This window comes from Fusarium subglutinans (genome assembly GCF_013396075.1).
Source record: "Fusarium subglutinans strain NRRL 66333 chromosome Unknown NRRL66333_c0000098, whole genome shotgun sequence".
Taxonomy (NCBI): Eukaryota; Fungi; Ascomycota; class Sordariomycetes; order Hypocreales; family Nectriaceae; genus Fusarium; species Fusarium subglutinans.
Window position 1 is genome coordinate 1 of NW_023502161.1, and position 14,555 is coordinate 14,555.

At 43.4% G+C, this 14,555-nt stretch overlaps 4 protein-coding genes across 4 annotated transcripts; 1 reads left to right on the forward strand and 3 right to left on the reverse strand.

The window, feature by feature from the left end:
- Positions 1-3,648: 3,648 nt before the first annotated feature.
- FSUBG_7548 (uncharacterized protein) lies at positions 3,649-4,395 on the forward strand (the record flags this gene model as incomplete). The annotated part of the gene is made up of 1 exon (XM_036685865.1): positions 3,649-4,395. The coding sequence occupies one exon, from the start codon at positions 3,649-3,651 to the stop codon at positions 4,393-4,395; it is 747 nt and encodes a 248-aa protein (XP_036536870.1).
- A 920-nt stretch (positions 4,396-5,315) lies between these two features.
- On the reverse strand, positions 5,316-7,203 carry FSUBG_7549 (glutamyl endopeptidase; the record flags this gene model as incomplete). The annotated part of the gene is made up of 3 exons (XM_036685866.1): positions 5,316-6,400; positions 6,454-6,957; positions 7,023-7,203. 3 exons carry the CDS (start codon positions 7,201-7,203, stop codon positions 5,316-5,318), a joined length of 1,770 nt encoding a protein of 589 aa, XP_036536871.1.
- Positions 7,204-7,449: 246 nt separating this feature from the next.
- On the reverse strand, positions 7,450-9,385 carry FSUBG_7550 (uncharacterized protein; the record flags this gene model as incomplete). The annotated part of the gene is made up of 3 exons (XM_036685868.1): positions 7,450-7,646; positions 7,706-8,762; positions 8,810-9,385. 3 exons carry the CDS (start codon positions 9,383-9,385, stop codon positions 7,450-7,452), a joined length of 1,830 nt encoding a protein of 609 aa, XP_036536872.1.
- Positions 9,386-9,475: 90 nt separating this feature from the next.
- Positions 9,476-13,375, reverse strand: FSUBG_7551 (7-dehydrocholesterol reductase; the record flags this gene model as incomplete). Its single annotated transcript, XM_036685869.1, has 6 exons — positions 9,476-9,611; positions 9,833-11,315; positions 11,835-11,867; positions 11,989-12,506; positions 12,554-12,668; positions 12,730-13,375. The coding sequence occupies 6 exons, from the start codon at positions 13,373-13,375 to the stop codon at positions 9,476-9,478; spliced, it is 2,931 nt and encodes a 976-aa protein (XP_036536873.1).
- Positions 13,376-14,555: the final 1,180 nt, after the last annotated feature.

Genomic DNA, 14,555 nt, shown 5'->3' on the forward strand with positions numbered 1-14,555 from the left:
CTTATTAAATATAAAGGGAAAGTATATATTAGCTTGCTAAAGAAGATAGAAGTACTGCGCTTTGTAATCCTAGACTGATTTATAGTAAAGAATAATATACCTAACCTGTAGGTACTTATTAACTTTACTTTAATTATTAAGCTTCCTATAGAACTTATACTAGAAGAAATAATATAAGCAGTTACCTTAATAGGTAATATATTTCTAGGCTTTAATAATATTACTATTAATATCCTTAAGGCTATTTAGCTATATATTAAGAAGTATATACTATAGCTATATTAGAGATACCTTATACTTAGATATTACTTACTGGCTTTTAAGCTAGTAAAAGTAATAATAATACTTAAAGTTAGAAAGAGAAACCTTTTTAATATATGCTTCTAGTAACTAATTGCCTTTCTCTTTTGCCTTTTTAAAGGCCTGGAAAGGCTAATAGTAAAATAGATAGCCTATACTGCGGTTAATTAAGGCGTATTATACCCTAACTAATTTAGTACTTTACTAAAATACTTAGCTATAGACCTTACTACTATCCTTATATATATTATAGAAAATGCCCTAAACTAAGGACTAGTAGTTACTATAATTACTGCTAATATTAAAAGAGCCTTTAATATAACCTTACGGAACTAAATAGCGCTTGCTTTTAGGTAATAAGGCTAGCTAGAACTAATAATTTAATAGATATACTCCTTTATAATAGATAGATTAGCAAGGATTAGGCTATAGGACTTTACTATAGATTACTGCCCCCTTAACTATAGCCTTCTTTAAGGCTTGCCTACATTACCTATCCTATATATACTATATATTATATAGATCTATAGTATAGAAAATATAGGCTTTATATACCTAGCAGTAAAGATAAAAATTGCCCTAGTAATTAGACTAGGATATACTAATAATACTACTATAATATAAATTAGCAAGACCTTTACTAAGACTGCCTAACTAGCTACTAATAACCTAGCTAAAATTATTTAAAAGGGAAAGAAATAAGGTATTTTATTTAGACTTAAAAAAATAAAAGTAATATACTTTACCTATAAGTACTATAAGGAAAGCCTAACTATTATATATAAAGGCTAAGTAGTAAAAGTAAAGGGAGAGATAAGATAGCTTAATATATAGTTTAATAAAAAGCTTACTTTCTATAACTATATAATAAAGTAATTAGCTAAAGCCTATATAGTCTCTGCTTTAAGGCTTTTTTAATACTGCTTATAGGCCTTAACTAAATACTGTTTAATATACTATACTTGCCTATGCAGTCCTTATAGTAATATATATATTTAAAGTATAGTATATAAGAAAGAGTACTTTAAGGATAGTTAACTATAGGTATATATTAATAGTAATTAATAAAGATAATAATAGGATATAAGTTAATATTAAAGTAAACTACCTAATATAGCTTATAAAAGGTACCCTTAAGGATTTAATATAAGCTATACTTTTAGTCTAGAGAATAATATTTACTTTAGTACTATATAGAGAAAGTAGTATTTTATTAGCTAAATAGATACTAAAAGCAAAATAAAAATACTTTTATATATAACTATAGGGTACTAGATAAAAGGTACTTGCTAGTTATTACTTTAAATAGCCTAAAAGATATAAAGGGGAATAAAACGTACGGTTTAATATAGCTTAAGTATACCTAGAAACTCCTTCTTATTATACTATGGCCTAAACTTATAGTACTAAGGTATATATACCTCCTACTACTAAAAAAAAGCTACCTAAAGAAATATATAGCCCTTAGCTTTAATGCCTAGCTATAGTTTATTAATACCCTAGATTTAATTATATACTTTAATAGGTTATAGCTAATATTTAGGGCTATAGGCTATAGATATATAATTTACTAATTAGGGCTAATAGTTAGTAAAGGTAATAGGTAACTTAGAAAGGTAAAGGTCTTTAATATAAAGGGGCACCCTGTAAGGCCTTAAAGTAGCTATATAGTTAGCCTGGCCAGAAGACTGCATAACTATATACTTAAATAATATATTAGTAGCTAAAGGGTTATAGCAAAATGCCTTAAACTCTTTATAGGATATATTTTTTAAATTCTAATAGATATTTTAAGCCTATAGCCTTATTAGGGTTAAATAGTGCCCTAAGTATATAGATATTAAAGGCAATAAATAAGTAAATGCCCTAGCTAAAACTAACTATAAACTTTTAGAATTACCTAGAGCCTAACTAATACTAGCCTATATCTATAAATAGGCTAAAGCTAGAATAAAAAAAGATTTTAAGGACTAGTAGACTACTAATATCCCTAATAGCTATAAAAACCTTAGCCTTAAGGCTATACTAAATTATACTAAAATATCTAGGAAAGCTTAGCCTTTATAGATACTTATTATACTATTTACTAGTAGCCTAAATAGGCTATAAAGACTTTACTAACTACTATAAGAGATTTTAGTATAATAATACCCTGCTTAAATACTTTTACAGGCAGTAGAAATTACCTAATTACCTTTTTTATTATTAAAAGATTGCCCCTAATAAAAGGCCACGGCTTATACCTATACCTTAAAGGGAAATTAACTAAATAATAGGCAGAAAACACTAAGACTTTATTAAGTTTACAGAGGTAACGAGCTTTTTCACAGAGATCTGCCCGTAACGCTAAATAGGGCCTAAAACTTAGTTAACTAGCAGCAGGTAAGCTAATATACCTAAGGAAATAACTACTAGTAGTTATAAAGAATAGGTTTAGACAATTTAACTACTAAAATAATTAGATTAAATAGGCAGCAATAGCTACGCTTATATACCTCTGCTAACGGAGACTAAGCTCTAGAAATAAGGCCTTTTTAGAATTAGAAGGGTAAAGGAGTTACTAAGATTCTATTATAATTTAGATGCGTAGCCTTATAAAGCCTTATTTTTAGTAGGCTATTACCTGGCCTATATGTAAAATAACCTATTTTAGCTAGCTTAGTATGTCTCTTTACTCCTTGTAGAGATTGGCTAGGGGAAGCCCAGTAGGACGTTAAATAATATAACAATAACAACAACAATAACCATGTCTGCAACGGGCGGAGCTGAGGACGGCATGGGCCGTTCTAGTGCACGGGACTGCATTATCACATAAACTATCCCGTGCTGATATGTGATAATGTCCAAACGCTGCGATTTGATACGAGAACGAGGTGATCGTTTCCGCTTTTGAGTACGGCACTGAGACATTGGACGGTCGGCTTCAGGCCCCTCCGCGGCCCGTGGCTAGCTGGGTGACCCTAATACGGAGAACCATGGCCTAGATTTGGAGCCGCGCACGCTTACCAGAAAGGAACAAGGACGAATGAAAGAGTGCTCATAGGTCTATCGTACTTGAGCCTCTTGAGTTCGAGAATGAAGGCCGGGGAAGAGGCCATATGCGGATGTGATATCCAAACCTTCTCAAACAATATTGGATATGGCATCATATTATTGTGCTTACGGTGAATGAAATGACCCTTTAAAGATAGCTTTCAGCTGAAGAATATCAGCCACCGAAAAACATGTCCGCCGTCTCGTGCCCTCAAACCGATTATAAATACCTGCAGAGATACTCACCAACGGAATCAACCATCAACCATCAAACACTTCATTTTCCTCAGCCCAGAAAACCCAATATTTCTCAAAATGGCCTCTCTTGTCCCCATCAAGTTCAGTGAACTCACTGCCAAGTACCAGGGACTCAATGGCAAGCTCCTTCTACATGCCAAAGGCAAGATCCCCGGATTCTACCTCAAGCCCTTCTTTGAACAAGAGCTCTGGATTGGCGCACTCAAGTTTGCCGTCATGGCTTACAGTGGTGGCCTTTCCAAGCTCCCCCACGAGAAGGACGTAGAATTCGACTTTGAACTTCCAATCCATCTACCCATCGACGACTTCAACAACGAGTCGGTCTTGATCAAGACCGCCTTTGGCATTTCTGAGGTCAAGATTGATTATCTTGACTGGGCCAAGCCTACGGATATTACTGTGCCTCTTCTGGCTGCTGTAGACGACCTCACCCTGGCTGGCAACACAGATAAGAAACCATCCTACACTACTACTATCCGCCCTGTTAAAGATATTTATCTCGCGGACGAGGGTCGCCTTGAAATCACAGCTGAAGTCCCCAAGCAGCCTGATTCTTCGGTAAACATTGACTTTAACCCTTATTTCATCAAGCTGGTCGCTGCTAGTTATGAAAAAGGGTCTATCAAGTGGACCATTAAGTGGGAAAAGGTTCCAGATCTTGCACACGACCCGCAGCGAGTCAGTGTCATCACCATCACCCCGTTCGAGATAAAGATCCAGCCCTGGCCTCCCATTCCCGACCCCAAAGACATTCAGCCCTACCGTATCCACCGCTTGTTCATGGGTTCGGATCAGAAAGAGTGAGACACCTGCCGACTGATTCTCGATGGGCTGATGTAGCCGCTCTTATTTGAAGACATTGTGTCAGGGGAGATAGGGAAATGGATTGGTAGTCTAAGAGAAAGGGAGGGCGTGACGTTCCATTCTTCTGTCGCAGCTATACATTTGATCCGGGAAAACATCTGGATTGTATGGCCACAGATCAGATATTGTCAACAGTTTCTTTCATTTATATATATACAATTGCGTTTGTGGATCCTTTCGTGCTGCGCTGCCCTGTTGGAACTAAGTTCCCTCTGGTGATCCAAGCTGTCAGCCATAATTCTGAAATGTAAATAACTGTCCTGGCTAACAAATTTAGGGATTAACCCTGATGAAGCTTCTGTTCCGGCCACTAGTTCAGAGCTCCAGATTCGTTAAACCCCAAAATGCCTTCAGAATTTGAAAGGCCGCCGCTTTGACGGTTGGGAATCAACTGGCCTCCAATCTCAGGCCCTGTACTCAACAGAGGCCTCTAGTCCTAGTGTGGAAAGAAATAGCAATGCAGCCGGTCATCCCCTGGAGTAGAGGTCGATCTCTGCAACACAGACCAATCGTATCCCGAGACCCGCACATTTTCAGCACTCCAGTGAGACATTGGAGGCCTCAAAGTCCAAGGCTGAGCCCTAGTAAACAGCTACACAATAGGCAAGTATTGGAAACCATCTTGCGGTAATCTGAAGGCAAAGGATCGTTAGGATTCTCCTATATATTCCAATGATGCGCCGAGTACTCGGAGCTACAATCTCACCTGCAATATAAAGCCTAAATAAGCTACATGTGTGATTTGCAGGAGACTTGTAGCCGACAGGCTAAGTCAGCAGAGAGAACTTGGCTACAATCTTAACATGCGTATAACAGTATTTTGCCAATACCCCTTTCTCAGCAGTGTTGCTAATATAAGCTTATTCATCACGCTTGAGATGGACCAAGATGTTTTGAGTGACAATAGGAGCGACTTCGATGACCGTTTTTCCAATTCTTCCAACCGTAGCGACAAAATGATCAAACAGACCCTTCTGCATCCACCGATCGAGGGGTATTGCTGTCAGGGCCTGTAGACAAGTATCACCAATCAGCGCTCTGTGACACAGAATCTCGACATGATGCGACATGTCGGTCACACTGAGTTCAGACTCGCCGATGGCTCGAGTGATGCCGTCCATGTTAGGACAGCCAGTGGATAAACCGGTTTTCACAATCCTTCCAAGAAACTCGGACATCTCATTGGCATTGCCCTGATTTATGTACCGGGTAAAGGCATCGACAAATAGTTTGGCATCATCGCTCAGAGAATCATTTTTAGGAGGGAGCAGTGGGTAGAGTTTGGAAATGTCCTCGCCCGCAGCCTGTGTATCGACTGAGATGCGAAGTGCTGACTCAACTATTCCAGGGGTGATGAGCTTAGCAACCCGGGGAACGATATCCTTCGCCTCCGGGAACTGATCCTCAATCTTGTCGAGTATTTTTAAATCGTTCGCCTTGTGAGGATCCATCTTTATGACAGTCTGCATAGCAGCCTCTGCAACAACAGCTCGGGCAGCATAGTGCCTGTAATTGACATGGACGGAACCAATGTCGATCGAAGCGTCTGCCCCCAGCTTGCTCAAGACGCCGAGCGCGGTCCCGGCAATGGCAGCGATAGGGCTGCCCACCTGGCCCAAGAAAGGGAACCCAGTTCGTAATACTGAACGATCTATTGTTTGGCCGACGCTGGCGACCTTATTGAAGATTTTCCAAAAGGCTATACCGTCACTGAGGGGCTCTTCCCTCGTGCTGCCCTCCGGGCGGCCATCGGTCGTGATATATCTGATGTCTTCGCCTCCAGGAGGACCACGGTCCAGGGCATACATGACACCAGACATGGCGCTGAGGTAAGTTCCGAATCCACCTCGAAACACGGTCGCGGTATTTCTAGTTCCGGTGCCATACGAAGCGACGCCGATAGACTTGCTTTCGCCGCTAATGAGGATCGGGGATCCGGATTGGCCTGATATGTATGGTCAGTATTGTGAGCATTTCACATCGAAAGCCACCACTTACCACTTGCACAAGATATCGTATGTTCGAGCAAATTAAAAGCAGTTTTCGAAAGATCGCAATCTATTCTTCTGGTCATCTCATACATTTGTGCTCCCCGTTCATCACCCAGGGACTTGTCACATGGGTACCCAACCACGCTCAAAAGCATCTTGTTCACAACGCCCACAGTGGGCTGCTGGGCGACACGCACAACGTTACTAAATTCTTCCACTTTTATGAACGCCACATCGCTTGCGCGGTTGGTGTCACTAATGATCCAGTCTTTCGGAACGACGACCTTGAGACCTCTGCGGAATTGAACACCAGGCTTGTCAAGGGAGTTCTTGCCATTATATCCCACGAAAGCGCGGACTTGAACTGCTTTGCCGAAGTCGTGGGTGTGGTCATAAACGCACTGGGCGGCGGTGATGATGATATGGGGCATGATTAGCCATCCTGTAGCTTGGGCATGACGCGTGTCACTGGCATCTTGGCCTTCGAATCGAATCTGGAGCTTGACGATAGCTGAATACAGAGTCAGATTTAGACTGATGCTGGGTTATCGAGATTAAAATGCCCCCGGAACCTACAATGATATTTCCCTCCAGGCTGGATGTCAGCCGTATCAACCAGTCTTCGAGAGTCATCGGCAAACACCGTCTGAATTCCGTCTGCTTCAGGTCCGATGGGGAGGACGTCTGTCGCGGATGTAGGGGACAGGTCTCGAAGAGACCATCGAGCATAGGTTCTTTCGGGATTAGATGAAGCCATAGTGGTATACAACTGATCGAATGGGGCAGATGTTGCAAAATGGATGAGGGAAGATTGAGGGGCATTATTTCTACACGCTAAAAATCGATAGCGCCTCACGATATCTTTCAGCTCGAATTCAAAGCGGATGGCTCTATGGGTTAGCTGATTGGCTAGGTAAGTTCAGCAACTCCTCGACAACCCCTCAACCCCACCAGGCACAGGATTACTGATGCGTATATCGCGCGCATGCCACAGAATCTCAGACTAGTCATATGTTCTACCCCAAGACCGTCTCGCCGTCAAAGTACGTCCCTCTACTTCGTCCGTCTGACCCCTCTTGGTAGGCCTAGACGGAAGCAAAGTTTCCATAACAACATCATTCTCATCAGTTTCAGTTTCTTTGCGCTGCGTGATCTCAACGAACTGGCCCAACCGCTTTCTCCAACCAGGCAGAGCCCCATCTTGAATTTGTCAGCCACCAGCGCAAACTTCATGGGATGAGAGAGGAATATTGACTTACCAACTAAGAGACAAGCAAATTTGAGGATAACAGGAACCCAGACACATACTGCTACCAGCTGTCCGAAGCCCCATTTCGATAGGGCGATCTTGCTCTCACTGCCAGATTCTCCGCCGCTGAGGAGATGCACAAATGCCGCAAACTCATGTACGCCGATTGCACCCATGACGATAGTTAGGACCTCCATCGAGATCCAAATAGCTTCTGTGAAGAGCACGAAGTGCTTCTGGGTGTAAAACGACTTCAGGCACGAAGGCAAGCTATCCATCAAAGCACGGGCTTTGTGAGATAACCAGTCGCCCCGCTCAAAGAGATGCATCCTCATCATGGCAAGTATCCAATCTAAAATCAGGAATGCCATGATCACATGCATTGGCGCCTGTATTCTAGAGTGAAACTTGAAGAAGCTCTCCGCATCTCGATCCAGATGACCAACCTCTTCACCAGTAGTGGAACTAGAACCTCTCTCCGCAGCCTTGTTGAACGTCTGACAAAACGTCCTAGGCCCAGTATGATTCCCGCAACGTTCCAGAGGCGAGGTCTCATTGAAGTGTCTCAATAACGAAGGCTCATCAATAGTCTGGGGACGAGCAATGAGTATAACAAGAACCCAGTTGACGAACACAAGCGCAAGCGTATACCACCAACGATTGTGAGTTTTTTGAAGGATGAGCTGGACGAATAGCAGGGGATACATTCCAGCTGATACCATGCCCCTCGCGGTGAGGTTGTTGGTTAGCCAGGAGAGCAGTGAACTGATGTTACCGAGTCCTGTTCCGCTAGAACCTGAGAATGTGATGATAGTGGCTATTGAGATAGTACCGAGAAACACAGCTTGAGCTTCTTGGAGATCGATCAGGGTTGAGGCAACTGCTACACCGAAACTACTCCTCGTGGCCACTTTTTGCCAGTGAAATGCCGTCTCGACGGCTCTAGCAGGCCCTTGGAGCGGAAGAAGCGAAATAAGGGTGAAGTTTCTTACCCAAGTCTTGGTGATCTTGTAGCACAATGCAAAGAATAGGACTATCGTGAACTGGATGAGATATGCCACGATTATCTGTTTTCGGTTAGCAGAGGCATTTATTTTACGTCGCATGGACTTACACCAGGCCCTGCAATATCGTAGTCAATCCCAGGATCAGCTTTGTCGCAGTACTCCGCACTCATGATCCGGCCCAGGTCCTTGATGTTCTTTGATGTGATCATTTGGCATTGAAACGTCCACAGCTCCGGCGGACAGCCGCCGAACTTGGAGTCAGAACAGGACTGTAGCGCACATTTGACGTAGCTCAGTAATGCCCCGAGTCTCCAGAACTCACTCAGCGGACCGGTATTGAACTTTCTGTCCACTTCTTCCAATGTCTGGCTGCTTATGGAATCCGGTCCGCGATTGGTAGACATCATAGCAACGGTCGCCAAGGTCAGGCAGTTCCATAGCGTTGCGGGATTCGAAAACATATATTCTTCGCTTCCACACGCTTTATGACAATTGGCAACATTGTCAATGATACATCCATTCTCGATCAGTCTAGCGGGCACCGTATCATGCGTGATGATGGCGGGCAGCCGATAAAGCCATGCGACTTCCCATGCTCGCCAGTCCTGGGGAATGGTGAACTGTTTGAATGGGCTATCGGTGAAGTTGAGCACTGGGAGGTATTGGAAACTTCTCTCTACCATTTTGACGATAACGCGGGTCTCTTTTAGGGATAGTTCCTGATGATGGGGATGATTAGAAAGGAGATTGAGATTGAGATCTTGTCTTGCTGCCTAGAGGGCCTTGATTACGGAAACGTCATCTTCATGCACGTCGTCGTCTGCCAAGATATTGATCTGCATGTCAGCATTGGAGTGGGGAAGCATCTCGGCAGCCCAATTAATCAGAAAGTAGTTGTAAATAACATAACTGTGGGTACTATACAAGATCTGGGGTTATTTGTTTAAATTGAAATGAATACTGATTCGAGTCGAGAGTGGTATTGTTGGCTCTGAGGTAACGAACCTATATCAGAACTTTGTGCAGCACCGACATCCCTGCCAAGCTGCAAATGCCCCGTGAATGACATGTCGATTAGGCGAACCAGGCTTAGGTAAACTCAGTCTTCCTTGTGTTGCTGGTTCACATACCTCCATTTCGCTCGACGATGGAGATTGATATCCCCGGAGTAAAACGCTAGTATCATGCCATAGATCCCGCCGACGGGCCACTTATTCAACAAAGACCCGAGTCCCCAACCATTCTCATGCCTCCCATCCGTGTCAGGGCCACTCTTTTTCACCTTGTCGTAGACGGTTGGCAAAGTTGTAGCGAAATAGCGTTCTCTGAGTCTCTCATACCAAGACCAATCGTACAAGTCCCAGAATTGCTCTTCTGTGTAGTAAGTATGTGCGTATAGCCATTTCCGTCCACCAAGTTCCCTCAGCTTCTTCTCCAGAGCCTGATTCTTGACTTTGAACTCTTCTCGATCTGAGGGCCCCCAACCCCAAACTCCAATGTTGAGCATCGGTTGCGAAATGTCGTTCCCTGCGCCGGTATCTGAAGATCCTTTCGTAACAGGGTGGAAAGTGGGTGTTCGACAACCTTTCAGAGGACAAAGCCAAAGTGGCCATATTCCCAGCTCTGCGTCTACCCAGTCAACAAACGCTTCAGCTGTGTCATATGGTAATGCTAGATCTTGAACGACGAACTGGTCCGAGATCCGACTTGCGTGGAGTGCATGATACAGTGTCCGGGTATGAGAGTAGTCATCAAAAAGCCAACGAAAGAACTCGTTGAAAGGGACGAACTTGAAATATGTATATCCTTGACGGCCGACCCAGAAAGCAGCTCTGTCGTAACGGAAGAGGTATTCACCAAGTGGTATGTATTCTGTGACTGTCGCCGAGGGAGGGAGAGACTCGGTCTGTTCTTTCACGTGTAGATAGAACCAATGGTCTCCTGAGTTACTGAAAGTCCGTACTGGAGAGTCACTTGGCTTGGTGTTAGTCATCTCACCCGTGATGACAACGCCATGGTCCTTCGAATAGAGGATGCCATCGACATAGTCAATGCCCACTTTTTCGCAACACTGTTTCGTTGTTGAGATAGCAGAAGTCACGCTGTCAACTCTGTGATACATTGTCTTGACAAATTGTTTCGCTTCAACCAGCCGGACCTGCATCAACGTCGTCAAGCCCAGAGTCCCAGCAGCGCCCGCAGCACCATAAAACAGATCTTCATGTTCTTGGCGCAATGCCCGGATTATATCTCCGTTTCCAAGTATCATCTCTACGAAGTCGATCGTTTCGTTGAAGAAACCATGCCGAAATGAGCTGCTTTCCCCAGATGTCCCTGCAAAGCCCCCTCCCGCTGTGATCCCAGGGAATTCCATCACTACTGGGGGTATCAGACCGTACGGCATCGTGGCGGCGATGAGTCGGTCCATTGGTACATTAGGCTCGACGAGACAAGTTCTTTGCGCCGAGTCTACTGTAATGACTTGGGATAGCATGCTGATGTCGACAACATTCGTGTCAGACCCATGGCGAGGACGAGTACTGCTTGAAGCGCCATGGGAGACGCGATATGGCTGGCGGAGCTTGTAGAAGTCGCGTATTTTATCGGCAATGTCTTGAACAATTTGGTTATGGCGCTCCATGTTTCAAATCGACTGGCACGACTTGTAAAAGAGTTGGGCGTTGGACAGATGCGACTAAGATGTGTACTCGAGGTACTGCCTAACTCCCTATTTGAGCACTTGCGAAGGCTAACTTGGTAGACCCCAATACATGGCAATATTCGAGTAGGGGAAAGGATGGTGTAACTTGGCCAACATCATAATGATTAATCTCAGACAGTAGACGGGAAGGAAAAGGCGGTGATGATGCCTACATGCGACCTAAACCAGCCAATCTAGGTGGGTGATGCAGGCTACAAGGAAGTTGGTAACACATTCGTTACACAGAAAGATAAAGCCTTCTCATTCACAATATGCATAACCTGCACAACATTCTAAATCTATCGAGTCTAGACCTGAGCTGAACTTTCACCCGAGCACGAGTAACACCATCTATCCACGCTGTCTCGCAACCTTACACAACACGTAGCACAAATCTCCCTTCATCAATGCCTTAGAATCCGAAATCTTACCAAACGCCAGGAATAAATCGCCAAGGTACACGTCTACAATAATCAGTCCACGCAGCGCCATACTTAACCGAGCAGCTCTTCTCATCACGTATACACCGATGCACAAGCAACACCGCCATCCATACCGCGTACGTCCACACCACAGCCCTCGTACTACCCACCAGCGCACAAGAGGAGAAGCTAAGAATCAGATCGCCCAGGTAATTCGCGTGCCGAGACCAACCCCACCAACCGCTGCAGAGGAGAAGACTCCTGTGCTGCCGACCATCGGAGGTCCTAAAGGATGCGACGATGCATTCTGCTGGTTTACCCCAGATGGTGCATTTTCCGCCAGTCCGTCGTACGATTTCTTTTTGGTGGTTGACGGAGCGGAAGAGGATGTAGCCTGCTACTCCAAGGGCGAAGAAGAATGCTAGGTAAGGTGTTGAAGCTGATGATGGGTAACGGCCCAGATATTGGCCTTGGATGGTGTATGTTGTTGGTAAGAAGCAGAAACAGCCCCAGCTGAGATAGAAGCCGTAATGGTCGAATTTGACGTCGATTGTGCGCAGATACCAGGATTCATTAACGAAAAAGTCCACCACGTAGATGGTCTGTAGTGCCGTTACAAGGATAAGCGACGGCTCAACAAATCCCTGATTCTGGTACTGATACGCCATGTTCGAAAAGTCGCTGCAACATGTAAGTTTCCGTTCTCGTATCAAATTAATCAGACTTACATCAGGGTCCACACCATCATCCCTGCCCTGCCATTACTGAAAAGCTTAAGGTCAAAATTCTCCCCCAACCTCGGGTTCAGCTCAATGCCCATGAAGAAGTCGTATAGGAACGACCCTGTCGATATCAAAATTAGCGTTTAATTACACCAAAAACTCAAAAAACGTAGTGGTCTCACCGCTGAACTTCCTATCTTCTGGGTGCGTCGGCATTACGTACGCTTTGACGAGCGCAAGTGCCGAAATAACGAACCCAGCCAAGTTCATAGCTCCAATCAAGCTACTCCAATTGCGGGGAATGAAGCCAGGGTCCAGGATCCCCAACCAGCTGAGAAGTGCGTAAAGGAGATGCGTGACGATCCACGCTGAGAGGCCGTTGATTTTGTAGCTGAGGAGATAGCCAGCTGGTGTCAATTGGCCTTGGTGTTGTTCTCCGGGGAGGAGGCAGTACAGAAGGGCTTGGATTCCGACCCAGCAGATCACTGCGGCGATGCCTTTGGTGGTGAGGTGAGGACCGTACTGGGCGCAAATGGTCCAGAAGCCGTGTTCTTTTACGGCGTCTGCGAAGAGGGAGAGCGATCCTTCGTATTCAGCCAGTGTGATGAAGATTGATATCGAAGCCATTGGCGCGAGAAACAGAGGCGATGCGCCTACGAGAGATCGCAGCCACGACCTCCCAAATGCTGCACGACCCCAAACATCAGCACCAGCCAACATCTGAACCTCTGTCGTCAGCGCCTTGGCTTCAGTAGGCTTCTTCTTTCTCTGCGTTGTAATAGTAGTCGTCGAGCCAGCCATTGGCAGGCCCTCTGCAATTCTTGACATGGTGCGTATGTATATCGTATACAGACAGTCAAGTTAAGTGCGATGTATCATGAAAATGGTGAAAGAGGAGAAGAAGGAATGTGTAGTACAAAGGGATGAGACGATAATCACGGCAGTTTTAGTGGCTGGGACATCGTCATTGATCAGCGGGTGGATCTGCCACCCGGCCATGGTTAGAGTATGTATTCGTGGCTTGAAGTTACCTGTGGATCTGACCTAACGGAAGCCCTACTTAGAGAGTGGGCGGCAAAATTATAGGATAAGGGCAAAATTGTAGGACAGGCTATTTAGTGAGGAATTAGTGGGAAAATCGATAAATTGCTAGCAGTAGCTTCTAATTTTATTGTAATTAGTTTAAAATTTCTGTAGTTAATAGATTGAAATGTATTAAAGATATTGCTAAGTGTATTTTATTGTATAAGCTCTATTTCTTATGGTATTATAACTGGAAGTAAGCGACTTAATAGCGGCACTGTTAGGCTATATTTTCCCAGCCTATGATGCCTTTACTTAGCGCCTAATTTCTTTATTAACCGGGAAAGAGGTAATAATATATTATTATATATACCTTTATAGGTATAAAGTATTTATAATTTTATAATATCTAAAGGAGAAATTGGTCTTTAAGCTAGGACCTGGGTTAGGAAGAGGCAATAGCTTAGGCTCTTTATAATCCTATAATAAATCAATAATTAAAGCTATTTTTATTAACTTCTAAGTCGTTAGAATTACTAAAAGTAAGGCTATTATAAACAGGATATTGCTAAGAATTGCTAAGTATAATCTTAATACTATTGCTTAAAGGCAGTGCAGGCATATCCTAAAGAGGGCTTCAATAAAGGCCAGCAGCGGAGGCATTATAAAGGCGCTTATAGAAGCGCTTTTACTATACTAAACTGCTTATATTATAAAAAAAGCCTTCTTAAGGAGTTAGTAATAATTCTTATAATAAAGGCAGTATAAAGATAATCTTATTTCTTATATTTAATTACTTTTATTTCTTTTAATACTTAAAGCTAATATAAATTAGCTTCCTGTTATTATTTATATTATACTTATAGTTTTTTCTTTATTCCTCCTTAAGGCGGTTATTTTCTTCTTTATATAATTACTTTAAGCTGCGGTATTAGTAGTAAAGCTTATCTTTGCAGTCCTTTTTTATTAAGGCATTTAGACTTTC